Consider the following 17,097-nt stretch of genomic DNA (forward strand, 5'->3'; position numbering starts at 1 on the left):
GAGATGGAAAAGAAACACCGTGGTACAACAACCGAGTTAGAAAACTGCTACGGAAGCAAAGGGAACTTCACAGCAAAAATAAACATAGCCAAAGCCTTGCAGACGAGCAAAAATTACACGAAGCAAAATGTAGTGTGAGGAGGGCTATGCAAGAGGTGTTCAATGAATTTGAAAGTAAAGTTTTATGTACAGACTTGGCAGAAAATCCTAAGAAATTTTGGTCTTATGTCAAAGTAGTAGTTGGATCAAAACAAAATGTCCAGACACTCTGTGACCAAAATGGTACTGAAACAGAGGATGACAGACTAAAGGCTCAAATACTAAATATCTTTTTCCAAAGCTGTTTCACAGAGGAAGAATGCACTGTAGTTCCTTCTCTAGATTGTCGCACAGATGTCAGAATGGTAGATATCGAAATAGATGACAGAGGGATAGAAAAACAATTAAAGTCACTCAAAAGAGGAAAGGCCGTTGGACCTGATGGGATACCGGTTTGATTTTGCACAGAGTATGCAAAGGAACTTGCCCCCTTCTTGCAGTGGTGTACCGTAGGTCTCTAGCAGAGCGTAGCATTCCAAAAGAATGCAAAAGGGCACAGGTCATCCCCGTTTTCAAGAAGGGACCTCGAACAGATGTGCGGAACTATAGACCTATATCTCTAACGTCGATCAGTTGTAGAATTTTTGGAACGTGTTATGTTCGAGCACAATGACTTTTCTGGAGACTAGAAATCTACTCTGTAGGAATCAGCATGGGTTTCGAAAAAGACGATCGTGTGTACCCAGTTCGCGCTATTCGTCCACGAGACTCAGAGGGCCATAGACACGGGTTCCCAGGTAGATGCCGTGTTTCTTGACTTCCGCAAGGTGTTCGATACAGTTCCACACAGTTGTTTAATGATCAAAGTAAGACCATATGGACTATCAGACCAATTGTGTGACTAGATGCTCAGTGGCTCAGTACGGGCTTTTGTTGAAGTTTCGAGAACATACCCTCTTTTGTGGCGGTGTTCGTAGCAACAAACACTTCGCTGTAGAAACGGCTTATAAAGTCACCGCCACACTTTTAATAGCGGGCCAACCGGTCCGCTGGAACAGTGAACAGAAAGATGAAAACCCAAACACTCTGATTAAATAAAGTCGGTACTTATCTTTATTAACGAAGATACAGAAATTTGTCTAGTTCGAGTCGGAGCGGCTAGGTCAGCGTCGGCTGATGACAAACAACAACTCTGCTGCGAGGAACACACAACTGACTAGCCCGTACACAATTCGGTGGAGAGTAAACAGCTGAGCGGCGAATACAGAACTGTCCTAGCGCTCGCGACTCCAGCGCTTAAGAAGCCAGAAGCCAGCGGTGGCGCGCGCAGACTTGCGGCGATTTCCTGTATCGCTGGCGCTGCTTATGCGGACGGCGTCCGGACTTGGATGCTGCCAACCTTTTGGCAGCGGGCTCGGGTGGCATTACTGGCTAGGATATAACACCTTCACCGAGGAGTCGAGCAGTATATTGCTTCCTCCTACGTATATCTCATGAGGATAAAATCAGAGAGATTAGACCCCACACAGAGACATACCGACAATCTTTCTTTCCACAAACAATACGAGACTGGAATAGAAGGGAGAACCGATACAGGTACTCAAGGTACACTCCGCCACACACCGTCAGGTGGCTTGCGGAGTACGGATGTAGATGTAGATGTTGCCAGTGCAGGATTTTGTGTACGATCTGATGTCTCGATTATGTCCCATAAATGCTCAGTGTGTTTCATGTCGGGCAATCTGGGTAGCCAGATCATTCACTTGAGCTGTTCAGAATGTTATTCAAACCAATCACGAACAGTTGTGAACCGGTGAGATGGCACATTGTCAGCCATAAAAATTCCATGATTGTTAGGGAACATGATGGCACGAATGGCTGCAAAATGTCTCCAGCTAGCCAAACCTAACCAGGACCCGGTCCATTCCACGTAAACACAGCCCACGCCATTACTGAGCCACCACCAGTTTGCACAGTGTCTCGTTGACTACTTGGGCCAATGGCTTCATTGGTTCTGGGCACTGCAGGCGATGTCACGGTGTTAGCAGAGGCACTCCCGTTGTTTGTCTGCCGCCATAGCCCATTCGCACCAATTGTCACCACACTGTCCTAACAGATATGTTCACCGTACATCCCACATCGTTTTCTAAAGTGCAGTGTTGCTTGTCTGTTAGCACTGACGACTTTACACAAATGGCACTGTTCTCAACCATTAAGTCATGGCACCAGCCACTGCATTGTCCGTGGTGAGAGGTAATGACTGAAATTTGATATTGACCGCACACTCTCGACACCGAATGTCGGAGTATTGAATTCCCTAACGATTTCCAAAATGCAATGTCCCACACGTCTAGCTACGACAACCGTTCCACGTTCGGAGTCTGTTATTCCCGTCTTGCAGCCGTAAATGTGTTGGAGACTTTTGCATACGAATCGAATCGCTGAATACAAATGACAGTTCCGCTGATGCACTGTCCTTTTACACCTCGTGTTCACGATACTACCGGCCTCTGCGTGTGTGCGTAGCACTATCCCGAGATTTTTGTCACCTCGGGGTATATGTTTAAGCTCGTCTAGAAGAAAGCAGTTAGCAGGAATGTACAGATTTTAAGACTTTTAACAGAATGAGGAGATATTTTTCACTGAATAGTAATGTGTTCTATGAAACATGAATGAATAATTCGCTTACAAGTATTGGAATGTTTCTGTTATCTAGTTCTAATTATACATTTCTAAGATGTCCATAGTTCCCTTTTCATTAATTTATTTGTATTTTCTTTCTTAACAGGACATCAACTGCTAGTGGGCATATTTTGCTAACAGTGTCAATTCACAGCTGGACACTATTGCAGAAATTACAATGCCCTGTCTGCCTTTAGTTCACGTTAGTAGACCTGAAACAGTGCAACTGTCAGGAAGCACAACACTGAAAGCAGTGAAAGCTGTCTACAACTGGACAGTTTCTGGCTTTGATATTTGTCCCGAGGGTGCTGATAACATTAGATCTCCTGTATTCTCTCACCCAAATTCGAGTAAATGGTACGTGCAACTTCAAAAGAGTGAAGGCAACCCGATGATGTGCTTCTGCCTTGTGAGTAGCAGCAATTCTGAGCCTGTAAATGCAACCCTTAAAGCTACCGTGTTGGATCAGGAAGGATCAAAACACTGTGTGTATCCACCTGTATTCTGCAGTCTCCAAATATGTTGCATATCTAGTTTAGTATGTGTGAAGGACAACTTTGATGTGAAAGAACTGGGTGAGCACTGGACTTTTGAATGCGAAGTGTGCACTGTAGAAGTGGTAACGGAGAACACTAGTGATGCAGATGAAGAAGAACTGCATTCGGCCTTAGCCGAGGATCTGGAGCAGTTGCTGAAATCGAAAAACCTCACAGATATCAAGCTGAGTGCCGGAGGAGTCCAGCTGGATGCGCACAGAGCGATACTGTGTGCACGTAGCCCCGTGTTCAGAGCCATGCTGAGTCATGACACCAAGGAGGCTCTGGAAGGGCTTGTGGAGATCTCTGATGCTGAACCACAGGTTGTGTCAGAGATGCTGCGCTACATGTACACGGACAGAATACAGGTACCGAGTGACATGACAGAGCAACTCTTGGTGGTCTTTGATAAGTACGGGCTCCAGGATCCCAAGTTGAAGTGTGAGTTGGAGCTAGCGAGGCATCTTACAATAGACAGTGCTGCTGATATTGCTGTCTATGCCGTCATTCACTCGTGCAGCTTCCTGCAGAAGGTGTGTGTGGCTTTCATTAAGCAGAATCTCGAGCAGGTGGTCGGGAGCGGAGGCTGGGCAAACATCATTGACAAGTATCCTGCAGCTGTGGAGACAATCAGCGAATTGCTCACTGAAGGATCAGAGAGGTAAATGAGTGCAACACTCTGTGAAATTTAAATGTAAATTAGCTTGTTAAATTTTCGAGGGGCCGTGCGTGCCCTAAAACCTTGAAGTATATGTTGTTAAAACCTGTCACAAATGATTGTGGGAAGTTGCAGTGACAGAGCAACTGATTTGTGTAACTAATTTGTGACAATATATTCATTTTGGAGGTGAGGAAATGTTCAGTATATTACGTGAAAACCACCTTAACGTTCTAGGTGTTAAGAATATGATCAACTGTAGTTTTGGAGCTAACACTTCATTTTTGGAGGTAAATACACACAATGGTCTAATAAATAATTTATTAGGTTGATGCATATGTTTGTAGCACTTTTCAACGAGTTTAATAACCACAACAGATACACGTACCAGAGACTTTAATCGTCGGGGTAACATTTCAGTTGTGCAACTGTGTAAATCGTGGTTTTGAGGCAAAGAACTCATCGAGCCATCTTGGGAGCACATTTTGGTGCAGAAAAGGTTGTTTGATAGAGAGCAGAAAAGGTGACAATGTGAGGGTGCAAGATAAAGTGAATAAGCTGAGTGCAGAATGACTTCCAACCCACTTCCTGTATAGTGTTTTTTGTCAGTCTAGCAGAATGTTAGTGGGTGTTCTCATGGAGTAGCGTCATTTCACTCAGTCTTCCTAGTCGTTGTTCTCAGAATGTTTATGTGAGACATCTCAGTTGTTGACATTCAGTGTCAGCACTAACTGTTGCATATAGGCCTAACACGGGGAAGCAGTTTGCAGTACAACACGCTGTCGCCATTCCACCATATACCGGTACATAACATTATCTTCTGTGGGTGTGTGCAGGTCATTGTGTGGGTTGTTGGTTTGTTTGGGCTCTACTATTTCTTTATTTCCTTATGTTACCAATTTTCTTTGTCATCAGTCTTCTGACTGGTTTGATGCAGCTCGCCACGAATTCCTCTCCTGTGCCAACCTCTTCATCTCAGAGTAGCACTTGCAACCTACCTCCTCAGTTATTTGCTGGATGTAATCCAATCTCCATCTTTCTCTACAGTTTTGGTCCTCTACAGCTCCCTCTAGTACCATGGAAGTCATTCCCTCATGTCTTAACAGATGTCCTATCATCCTGGTCTTTCTCCTTATCAGTGTTTTCCACGTATTCCTTCCCTCTCTGATTTTGCACAGAACTTCCTCATTTCTTACTTTATCAGTCCACCTAATTTTCAACATTCGTTTGTAGCACCACATCTCAAATGCTTCGATTCTCTACTGTTCTGGTTTTCCCACAGTCCATATTTCACTACCGTACAATGCTGTACTCCAGACATACATTCTCAGAAATTTCTTGCTCAAATTAAGCCCTATATTTGATACTAGTAGACTTCTCTTGGCCAGGAATGCTCTTTTTGCAAGTGCCAGTCTGCTTTTGATGTCCTCCTTGCTCCACCCGTCATTGGTTATTTTACTGCCTAGGCAGCAGAATTCCTTAACTTCATCTACTTCCTGACCATCAATCCTGATGTTAAGTTTCTCGCTGTTCTCATTTCTACTATTTCTCACTGTCTTTGTCTTTCTTCAATTTACTCTCAATCCATACTCTGTACTCATTAGACTGTTCATTCCGTTCAGCAGATCATGTCATTCTTCTTCACTTTCACTCAGGATAGCAATGTCATCAGCGAATCGTATCATTGATATCCTTTGAACTTGAATTTTAATTCCACTCCTGAACCTTTCTTTTATTTCAATCATTGTTTCCTTGATGTACAGATTGAATAGTAGGGGCAAAAGACTACATTCTTGTCTGACACCATTTTTAATACAAGTACTTCGTTCTTGATCATCCACTCTTATTATTTCATCTTGGCTATTGTACATATTGTATATGACCTGTCTCTCCCTATAGCTTACCCCTACTTTTCTCAGAATTTCAAACATCTTGCACCATTTTACATTGTCAGGCGCTTTTTCCAGGTTGACAAATCCTATAAACAGTGTGAATAGTCATTTTGTTGCCACTTCCCCCAACAATTTTAGAAACTCTCATGTAATGTTATCTGTCCCTTCTGCCTTATTTTATCTTAAGTCCTCCAATGCTCTTTTAAATTATGATTCTAATACTGGATCTCCTATCTCTTCCAAATCGACTCCTGTTTCTTCTTCTATCATGTCAGATAAATCTTCCCCCTCATAGAGGCTTTCAATGTATTCTTTCCACCCATCCGCACTCTCGTCTGCAATTAACAGTGGAATTGCACTCTTAATTTTATCACCCTTGCTTTTAATGTCACTGAAGGTTGTCTGACTTTCCTATAAGCTGAGTCTGTCCTTTTGACAATCATATCTTTTTCAATGTCCACATTTTTCCTGCAGCCATTTCATCTTGGCTTTCCTGCACTTCCTATTTATTTCATTCCTCAGCGACCTGTATTTTTTTATTCTTGAGTTTCCCGGAACATTTTTGTGCTTCCTCCTTTCATCAATCAATTGAAGTATATATTCTTTCATCCATGGTTTCTTCACAGTTACCTTCTTTGTACCTATGTTTTCCTTCCCAACTTCTGTGATGGCCCTTTTTAGAAATGTCCATTCCTTCCATTCCTCTTCAATTGTACTGCCTACTGAGCTATTCCTTATTGCTGTATCTGTAGTCTTACAGCACTTCAACCGTATCTTATCATTCTTTGGTACTTCCTCATCCCACTTCGTTGCGTATTGATTCTTCCTGACTTATGTCTTAAACTTCAGCCTACTCTTCATCAGTTCTATATTGTGATCTGAATCTATGTCTGCTCCTGGTATGCCTTAAAATCCAGTATCTGCTTTTGGAATCTCTGTCTGACCATGATGTAATCTAACTGAAATCTTCCCTTATCATGGGGTCTTTTCCAAGTATACCTCCTCCTCTTCTGATTCTTGAAGAGAGTATTTGCTATTACTGGCTGAAACTTGTTGCAGGACTCCATTAGTCTTTCTCCTCTCTCATTCCTTATCTGTCCCAAGCCCACATTCTCCTGTGACCTACTCTTTCCCCTACAACTGCTTCCAGTCTCCCATGACTATTAGATTTTTATATCCCTTTATGTACTGAATTACCCTTTTGATGTCCTCATACACTTTCTCTATCTCTTCGCCTTCAGCTTGTGACATCGGCACGTATACCTGAACTATCGTTGTCGGTGTTGGTTTGCTGGCAATTCTGATATGAACAACCCTATTACTGAACTGTTCACAGTAACACACTCCCTGCCCTACCTTCCTATTCATAACGAATCCTACTCCCGTTATACTATTTCCTGCTGTTGTCGATATTACCCTATACTCATCTGATGAGAAATCCTTGTCTTCTTTCCACTTCACTTCACTGACCCCAAATATATCTAGATTGAACCTTTGTATTTCCTTTTCCAGATTTTCTAGTTTCCCTACCACATTCAAGCTTCTGGCATTCCACACCCCGACTCATAGAACATTATCCTTCCATTGATTATTCAATCTTTTTCTCGTGGTAACCTCTCTCTCAGCAGTCCCCTCCCAGAGATCCGAATGGGGGACTATTCCGGAATCTTTTGCCAATGGAGAGTTCATCATGACACTTCAATTACAGGCCACATGTCCTGTGGATACATGTTACATGTCTTTAATGCAGTGGTTTCCATTGCTTTTTGCATCCTCATGTCATTGAGTATTGCTGATTCCTCCGCCTTTAGGGGCAGTTTCCCACCCCTAGGGCAAAAGAACCTCTGTCCACTCCTCCACCCTCTTTGACAAGGTCGTTGGCAGAACAAGGGGTGATTTCTTATGCTGGAAATCTTTGGTCACCAAAGCTAACTATTAATAAAAATTTAAGCAGCAGTGATATTCAAACCCAGGACTGAAGACGTTTTGATGATTAGGAATCAAAGATGGTACCTCTAGATCACAGGTTAGCATAAAGACACCATTTCTCATCACCAGTAACCGTACAGGATAGGAATGGTCAGTGTTGTTCACGAGCCAATTGGTGACAAGCAAGCAGAGATGCACATATGGCCACCCCCTGACTTTTGTAATTTTGGCGTAAGGCATGCGGTACCTGTACACCCAATTTTTTAACCTACTTCATTGCAGGCAAATGTGATATTAAGGTGGAATGAACACAGTTCGTCACATTTTACAGTTCTCAAATACACTGTCACAGATGACACCAGTGTATTGACTGAAGGTGGAAATAGAAAGGCACTTAGGCTGAGTGCTGAAGTCACAAATTGAAAAGATTTCAGAGTGGTTTGTGAGGAATAAGCTACTGATTAACACTTTAAAAAAAAAAAAAAAACATGCCACTATACAATTCCACACAAAGCAAAATTAAAAATACATTAAAACCAAATATTTCTTTGGAAAACCAAAAAATTGTCATTGAAACAAAATTGCTTTGTTTACTTACAAGACAATCTGAAATGGAATTCCCACATCACATTCTTAAATTCTAAGCTATCTAAAATGACCTATGCAATGAGAATTATATGGAACACCACAAGTGCTGAAGGAGAGAGGTGTATTATGCACGTATACTTTCCCTTTTGAGTTATGACATCATATTCTTGGGAAATTCCCCTCACAGCATAACAACTTTCAAGAAACAAAAAAAGATTGTGAGGATAATGAAAAATGCAAACAGCTGAAAATCATGCAAACTACGATTGGCTGGCGACTAGCCCCTACCCCTCAACTCGTAGAAACATCAATCACAATGTCATTTCAGTTGGCGTTTAGGTCAGTAGTGGTGCAAAACAAATACATAAATAAAGTTGAAGAAACATACCTTAATTTTTGATGGCAAATTACTCCTCCTTAGATCATTCCTGCATATGAACTCGACACATATGGCATCAAGGTTGAGTTTCATCGATTCATCTCTATGGGCGTTGAGAATGGCGATGGCCTTAAGATGATCCTGCATCATTATAGAATGAAGATACATTTTCACCCTCCACAGACAAGAAAACAATCGCTCAGCAGTGCAGGACGTTACCGGAATCGTCAGCACTGCACGTATGAATTTCACTAGTTCAGGCAGTAGGTCAAACAGGTGATTTTCCTGTTTTAGGTATTTCACTATGTCATCCAATGAAGTAATATTTGCAGAATCACTACTTTGGATAATCTCATGAAACATGCTTCGGTGGAGAAGCAAGCGTTCTTTGTCTATATCTGATTTGTAGAAAGATAAAATATCGAATGAATGTTTGTTATCACCAAGAAGAAATTGTTCAATTTGATTTACAAACATGAATGATTGAGTTTTGAACTGTGATTCCAAGAAGCTGATGGATGTATCCATTGTTTCATAATACAATCTTCTATATTTGTCACATACCTCAGTGAATGTTTCTACAGATGAATTGATGGAGTCATTGTATTTCTTAGGGACTTTTCTTCTACTGGGTAATTTTGGGGAATCAATATCCATATCTTGATATTTTGAAGTTACTTCACCCCAGAATGATTCAAAATTGTTTCTCATAAATTTAATAGAAGTTACAAGAGTGGAAATCATCTTATTGGCCTCCTCCAAGTGTAGGGATTTCCTCTGTAGTGCTATGTTTACAGTAACAATGTGACCAAACAGTTTTACCAGAAGTGATAACATGACAAAGAAATCATATGTCTGCATATTAATCAAAAAGCCATTTTCTTTGGCCCTAGTGTCTGAATTGTCATTTCTTGAAACGTTAGAAAAAATTCCTGAAGTTGTGTATAGTTGGACAAAACTGAAGACATTTCGAAGTATCTTACGGCCCACCTTGTAGGACAGAGTGGTTTCAAATTTGTAGAGACATCTGCCTTCAGGTGAGCAAAAAGATCTAATCTTTTAGGTGAATCTCTCACAAAATGTATTCAGTCCTTCATAACATCCAACGCATTTCGACATTCTGGAACTGCTTTCACAGTGTCTTGTAGTGTTAGATTTAAACAGTGTGCAAGGCAGTGCACAAACATAGCTCTCTTCTCCATTTCCATAAACTTTGCCTGGACACCACTATATAATCCCGCCATGTTAGCTTAACCGTCAAAGCATTAGCCCCTACAATTAGATGTAGGCAAAACAAATCATCTTAAAAAGTCGATAATAATATCAAACAGAGCCTTAGCTGTGGTACTTTGTATTGAGTATAGCCCTAAAAAACATTCTTCTATCTCTAGCGAAGCAGCAACAAATTGTATACAGATACTAAATTGCTCTTTGGTGGCTATGTCTGCTGTTTTGTCTGCTTTTACTGCAAAATACACTGCACTCTTGATATCCTCCAATAATTTTCTAAAAAGTGTATGACTTAAAATGGCCAAAATTTCGTTTTGCTCATCATGGGATGTCCATTTGTAAGTTTCGCACTGTAGCCATATTAAAAGTAGCTGCTTATCTTCACATCAAAGGTGTAATAAATTGTCAGAGTTACTTGTTTCATTAGTATGCCCATGTATTGTAAGCCCCTGGACTGCTAAATAACAGAGGGAAGGTATGATTTTTAGTAAACAAGCTCGGTTTTCTTTCATTTGTGTCAGTTTTTCTTTGGAAATCTGGCTCTATACATTGACATTCGATTTTAAGGATTTGAATTTCAGTACAGCTTCTCTGTGGCAATCCGATGCTTCATGCACGTTCAACTTTTCTACCCCTTTCTTCCAGTTTGAAGAACCAGTTTACATGGAAGTTTTTCCATTTTGTGAGAAAACTGAAAAAGATTTTCTTCAAACATTTGTCTGCAAATTTTGCAAAAAATAACATTTTTTACCTTATTGTAATTGATCCATGCAAATTGCTGTTTCCAAGAGGGCTGATAATAGCGTTGTTTTTTCCAGGAAGAGTGTTTTTTGTCACCACCACAGTTCCGTCACTATCTGTGTCTTTATTGTCACATACAGCACCTCCAACACTGGGTCTAGCTTCACCATCACTAACACTTGCCACATTGTCACATTTCTTCCTAATTATAAACTTGTCCATTTTAAACTGGACAGTAAGGGATGAAATATTAACAACTGAACCAAGTCACAGTAAGACTAACTAACCACTGGCGATGCCCAGCTCCGGAATATTTATGTTCGCTGCCAACATTAGCTGCGGCCTGTGCAACAGTACTGTGCACCTAACAAGAAGTAGCCATGTATCAATAGTGTTGTTGATTATTGTCAGGGCCGGCTCTAGGGACCGGGGGGGGGGGGGGGGGGGGGGGCGAACCGTGCCATCGCCCAGGGACAGCAGATTTTTGGTGGCGGCAAATCCATCTTGCGCAAATGAGGGAATGTGAGAATAAATTATAAATATAAATTATTCATAAAATCAAAGGTCTTACTGAAAATTATCTATTGTACAGAAACACTGTGCTCTGATTTACAAAAGAAACATTTCCTCCAACAAAAATGGCTTAAAATGTATTGCACTGTAAACGTATCACTGACTGCTGCTTTGATCTTAAAGACATATTCACAATAAAGAGACGAATGAGTGTGATATGTGAAAATAAGGCATCATGTATGAAATATACTGTGGGAAAGGTTGACTATGTTGAAAAATGGGGGGGGGGGGGCGCACTTGACATGTTCGCATGGGGTGGCAAAATCCCTGGAGCCGGCGCTGATTTGTGTGGTGTTGTACCTACTGATCGTCAATAGAATTTACAAAAATGAATGAAGAGTCTTTAACATTTCCTAATCCTTCTAGCGATCATCATCAAATTCGGTGTCACTATTGCTCATTAGTTTCTTTTTGAAGCTGCCAGCAGGCTGCTGTGGGAGGAAGTGGAGCTCGTCCTAGCAGCCAAAGTGCTGCGAGCTCATGGTGAGATTTCGTTCCCGTATACCTCCGTACAGTAAAAGTGTGCAAATAGTGCAGATGCAGGGGACACTATGCAAAAATTTATGTGCAAGTTTTAACAAATTTCCCAGTAAAGAATGAGGAAGGGGGAGAGAGCGGTGAGAAATGCATGTTTGAATATTGTGGGGGGGTGGGGTCCGAGGCCCTTACTTCTAACTATTGGGGGGGGGGGGGGGGGGCACAAAGTACCTTGCCCCCCTTAAGTCAGCGCCACTGCACTGACATGATCATAGTGGATTAATGCATCTTAAATGATCTTCAGAAAGCCCCAAAGGTCTTCCTGAATGTGGAGAGTCACTAATAGCAAAATGATCCTCCTTAAAATGAGAAAACCGTTTTCTTGCTGTGCCTGTCCAATGGCATTATCCCCATATACAGTGTACATATTACAGGCTGGCTCTGCTACTGTCACCCCTCTATTGAACTCAAACAAGAAAAGATGTTGGAAATGTTTAGATTTATTTACTAGACACTCCACTGTCCAACATCCACAGCTACTCATTACCTCCAAATAACATTTAAACTCACATAGCAACAATAAATTACAAATAAAAAATGACAATCAATAAATAAATCCATAGGAACTGGAAAAACATCATGCAAAACAAAAACACTACGAACTTACGAATCAACCTGATAATGCTGAATTTTCATTTTCTGCTTTTGCCATATCTTGGCATTTCTGTTGGATACATGTAATATACAGGGTAATTTAGTGAAGTTACAAACTTTCTGGGATGATGAAAGATAACTGTATCATTTTGAATCAATGTCCCCAAGTTGAAAGCTAAAAGCGAAACTCTTTTCTGATATCTGTGACTGTAGAATACATGTAGCGATACTGTTGTTGCTAAGACTGCAGCGTAGATCACTTTCAGCAGTGGTAGTATGGACCGAAACAAGAAAAGAATGTCTAGTAAAAAAAAACTCTAAAATACATACCTTAACACATTCCAGTCAGTCCACAGTGACTGCTGCAGTCCCCCAGAAGTCGTAAACTTCTTCCACATCTTTGTGTGGCTCCTGCTTGTAAGGTGAAAGAGAAAGTGGATACCGTACATTTCAGAAATACTGTCATTGATTTCAAAACCACCGCCATCAATTTCAGTACCAGACTGTTTGAACAGCCAAAGAATTTCTTTACGAGTCAAACTGTCTCCCATTTTCTGACAGACTTTTGTGATCAATACAACTACAAAAGAACGCTGTAACAACAAATGTGCAGGAACTGATCATGCCTGTTATATGTTTTTCAAATCGTTGTAGCACTTTGTAGAAGGGAGAACATCCATGTAACAGCTCTCCGAAGTGCTAAAAGAGTGAACATCTGACTTCAAGCCATCACTGCCCAAAATAATGTATCTACATCTACATCCATACTCCGCATGCCACCTGACGGTGTGTGGCAGAGAGCACCTTGAGTAACTCTATTGGTCTTCCCTTCTATTCCAGTGACGTATTGTTCGTGGAAAAAAGGATTGTCGGTATGCCTCTGTGTGGGCTCTAATCTCTCTGATTTTATCCTCATGGTCTCTTCACAAGATATATGTAGGAGGGAGCAATATACTGCTTAACTCCTCGGTGAAGGTATGTTCTCGAAACTTCAACAAAAGCCCGTACCGAGCTACTGAGCGTCTCTCCTGCAGAGTCTTCCACTGGAGTTTATCTATCATCTCCATAACGCTTTCGCGATTACTAAATGATGCTGTAACGAAGCGTGCTGCTCTCCGTTGGATCTTCTCTATCTCTTCTATCAACCCTATATGGTACAGATCCCACACTGCTGAGCAGTATTCAAGCAGTGGATGAACAAGCGCACTGTATCCTACTTCCTTTGTTTTCGGATTGCATTTCCTTAAGATTCTTCCAGTGAATCTCAGTCTGGCATCTGCTTTACCGATGATCAACTTTATATGATCATTCCATTTTAAATCACTCCTAATGCCTACTCCCAGATAATTTATGGAATTAACTGCTTCCAGATGCTGACCTGCTATATTGTAGCTAAATGATAAGGGATCTTTCTTTCTATGTATTCGCAGAACATTACACTTGTCTACATTGAGATTCAATTGCCATTCCCTGCACCATTCATCAATTCACTGCAGATCCTCCTGTATTTCAGTACAATTTTCCATTGTTACAACCTCTCGATATACCACAGCATTATCCGCAAAAAGTCTCAGTGAACTTCCGGTGCCATCCATAAGGTCATTTCTGTATATTGTGAATAGCAACAGTCCTACAACACTCCTCTGCGGCACACCTGAAATCACTCTTACTTCGGAAGACTTCTCTCCATTGAGAATGACATGCTGTGTTCTGTTACCTAGGAACTCTTCAATCCAATCACACAATTGGTCTGATAGTCCATATGCTCTTACTTTGTTCATTAAACGACTGTGGGGAACTTTATCGAATGCCTTGCAGAAGTCAAGAAACATGGCATCCACCTGGGAACTCCTATCTATGGCCCACTGAGTCTCGTGGACGAATAGCGAGAGCTGGGTTTCACACGATCATCTTTTTCTAAACCCATGCTGATTCCTACAGAATAGATTTCTAGTCCTCGGAAAAGTCATTATACTCGAACATAATACGTGTTCCAAAATTCTACAACTACTGTAGGGTAACAGTCAGAAAAACCTCTCTCAGAGATTCTTCAAGCATTGATTTTTAGGAAGATCATAATGCACCAATTATTTCTGCAGGCAGTGAGTGGAATGTGTTAAGAGCAAAGGGCACTTATACAGTAGGAGAGATGTTCCCCAGTATCAAAGACATAAAAGTGCTAATAGCTCTTAAGGTATGCATATTAGTGCCCACCTTTACAAGACTTTTGCTGTTGGTTTGGTCCATACTATCACCAGTGAAAATTGCCTATCCTATAATTGTAGCAGCAATGGTACTGGTACATGTATTCCACTGTCAGAGATATCATAGCTATTTTCTCTCATAACTTTCAACTCAGTCACATTCGGGCAAGGGTCCCTCACCTCAAATTGATACCCTTATGCTTCTCCATCACTGTCAAAGTTTGTAACATCACAGAATCACCATTTACACACAGCAGAAATCTGGACACAAGTAGGGATAATGGAACTATTGCCTCTGTGCTCGGCGGGGTCAGGGATTTTTTCTGCCTCGTGATGACTGGGTGTTGTGTGATGTCCTTAGGTTAGTTAGGTTTAAGTAGTTCTAAGTTCTAGGGGACTGATGACCATAGATGTTAAGTCCCATAGTGCTCAGAGCCATTTGAACCATTTTGAACCTCTGTGCTGGAGAGCAGTCTGTCACAATAGTGTAGATACTGCCTTTAAGATGAAATACACTACTGGCCATTAAAATTGCGACACCACGAAGATGATGTGCTACAGACGTGAAATTTAACCGACAGGAAGAAGATGCTGTGTTATGCAAATAATAAGCTTTTTAGAGCATTCACACAACGTTGGTGCCGGTGGCGACACCTACAATGTGCTACCATGAGGAAAGTTTCCAACCAGTTTCTCATACACAAACAGCAGGTGACTGGTGTTGCCTGGTGAAACATTGTTGTGATGCCTCATGAAAGGAGGAGAAATGTGTACCATCACATTTCCAACTTTGATAAAGGTCGGATTGTAGCCTATCACAATTGCGGTTTATCGTATCGCGACACTGCTGCTTGCATTGGTCGAGATCCAATGACTGTTACCAGAATATGGAATCGGTGGGTTTAGGAGGGTAATACGGAATGCCGTGCTGGATCCCAACGGCCTTGTATCACTAGCAGTCGAGATGACAGGCATCTTATCCGCATCACTGTAACGGATCGTGCAACCACGTCTCGATCCCTGAGTGTACAGATGAGGACGTTTGCAAGACAACAACCACCTGCACGAACAGTTCAATGACGTTTGCAGCAGCATGGACTGTCAGCTCAGAGACCACGGCTGTGGTTACCCTTGATGCTGCATCACAGACAAGAGCGCCTGCGATGGTGTACTCGACAACGAACCTGGGTGCACAAATGGCAAAACGTCATTTTTTCGGATGAATCCAGGTTCTGTTTACAGAATAATGATGGTTGCATCAGTGTTTGGCGACATCGCAGTGAACGCACATTGAAGCGTGTATTCGACATCGCCATACTGGCATATCACCCGGCGTGATGGTATGGGGTGCCACTGGTTACACGTCTCGGTCACCTCTTGTTCGCATTGACGGCACTTTGAACAGTGGATGTTACATTTTAGATGTGTTACGACCCGTGCCTCTACCCTTCATTCAATCCCTGCGAAACCCTACATTTCAACAGGATAATGCACGACCGCATGTTGCAGGTCCTGTACAGGCTTTTCTGGATATAGAAAATGTTCAACTGCTGCTCTGGCCAGCACATTCTCCAGATCTCTCACCAATTGAAAATGTGTGGTCAAAGGTGGCCAAGCTACTGGCTCGTCACAATACGCCAGTCATTACTCTTGATGAACTGTGGTATCGTGTTGAAGCTGCATGGGCAGCTATACCTGTATACGCCATTCAAGCTCTGTTTGACTTAATGCCCAGGCGTATCAAGGCCATTATTATGGCCAGAGGTGGTTGTTCCGGGTACTGATTTCTCAGGATCTATGCACCCAAACTGCGAGAAAATGTAATCACATGTCAGTTCTAGTATAATATATTTGTCCAATGAATACCCGTTTATCATCTGCATTTCTTTTTGGTGTAGCAATTTTAATGGCCAGTAGTGTGATTAATGGAATTTCAAGACAGTCACTGCAAAAGGTGTTGTATGTCACATTAAAAGAAATGGTTGTAAGTGTGGTTGAAGCAGAATACAAAGAAGGGCTGTCCACATAATATGAGTAATTTGTATCACTTTGTCACTACAACATCAAGTTTTTTGTCAGATGAAATCATTAATAATGTTCTTGCGTGTGTGTGTGTGTGTGTGTGTGTGTGTGTGTGTGTGTGTGTGTGTGTGCACATGCTACTACATGCTGTCCTCCCATTGGCTGCCTCTAACTTCACAAGGAGATGCATTGCCAACATCTGTGATGTGAACAAACACACACGAATGACCCTTTGTAAATTTTTCCATATTTTATATGCATTTTTTTTCCAGCAGATCTTCATAATGTGGAGTGATTAAAAGGTTATTGAGATCCATAATTTTTGTTTAGGAGCACATGCTCTGTCTGAAGTAGGGGAGAATGGGGGACATTTAATTATGTTTTGGATTATAATTTTTCCCTACAGAACATTATTATTATTATTATTATTATTATTATTATTATTATTCTTTCTTTTCTCAGACGTTATGTCTGGTCAAAAATGGAAAGTGAC

The 17,097-nt window shown here is 41.4% G+C and overlaps 1 protein-coding gene across 3 annotated transcripts in view; it reads left to right on the forward strand.

Annotated features, from left to right (window-relative positions):
- Nucleotides 1-17,097, forward strand: part of LOC126210186 (uncharacterized) — a 221,713-nt gene that overhangs the window by 39,935 nt on the left and 164,681 nt on the right. For 2 of the 3 annotated variants that reach the window (XM_049939354.1, XM_049939353.1), the window contains one exon: nucleotides 2,828-3,918. The exons of the other annotated variant lie outside the window; for it this stretch is intronic. In XM_049939354.1, the coding sequence (XP_049795311.1) occupies nucleotides 2,900-3,918 (1,019 nt within the window). In that variant the 5' untranslated portion in view covers nucleotides 2,828-2,899. The remainder of the gene's footprint in view (nucleotides 1-2,827; nucleotides 3,919-17,097) is intronic. 3 annotated transcript variants of the gene reach the window in all.

This window comes from Schistocerca nitens, chromosome 10 (assembly GCF_023898315.1).
Source record: "Schistocerca nitens isolate TAMUIC-IGC-003100 chromosome 10, iqSchNite1.1, whole genome shotgun sequence".
In the NCBI taxonomy this organism is placed as follows: Eukaryota; Metazoa; Arthropoda; class Insecta; order Orthoptera; family Acrididae; genus Schistocerca; species Schistocerca nitens.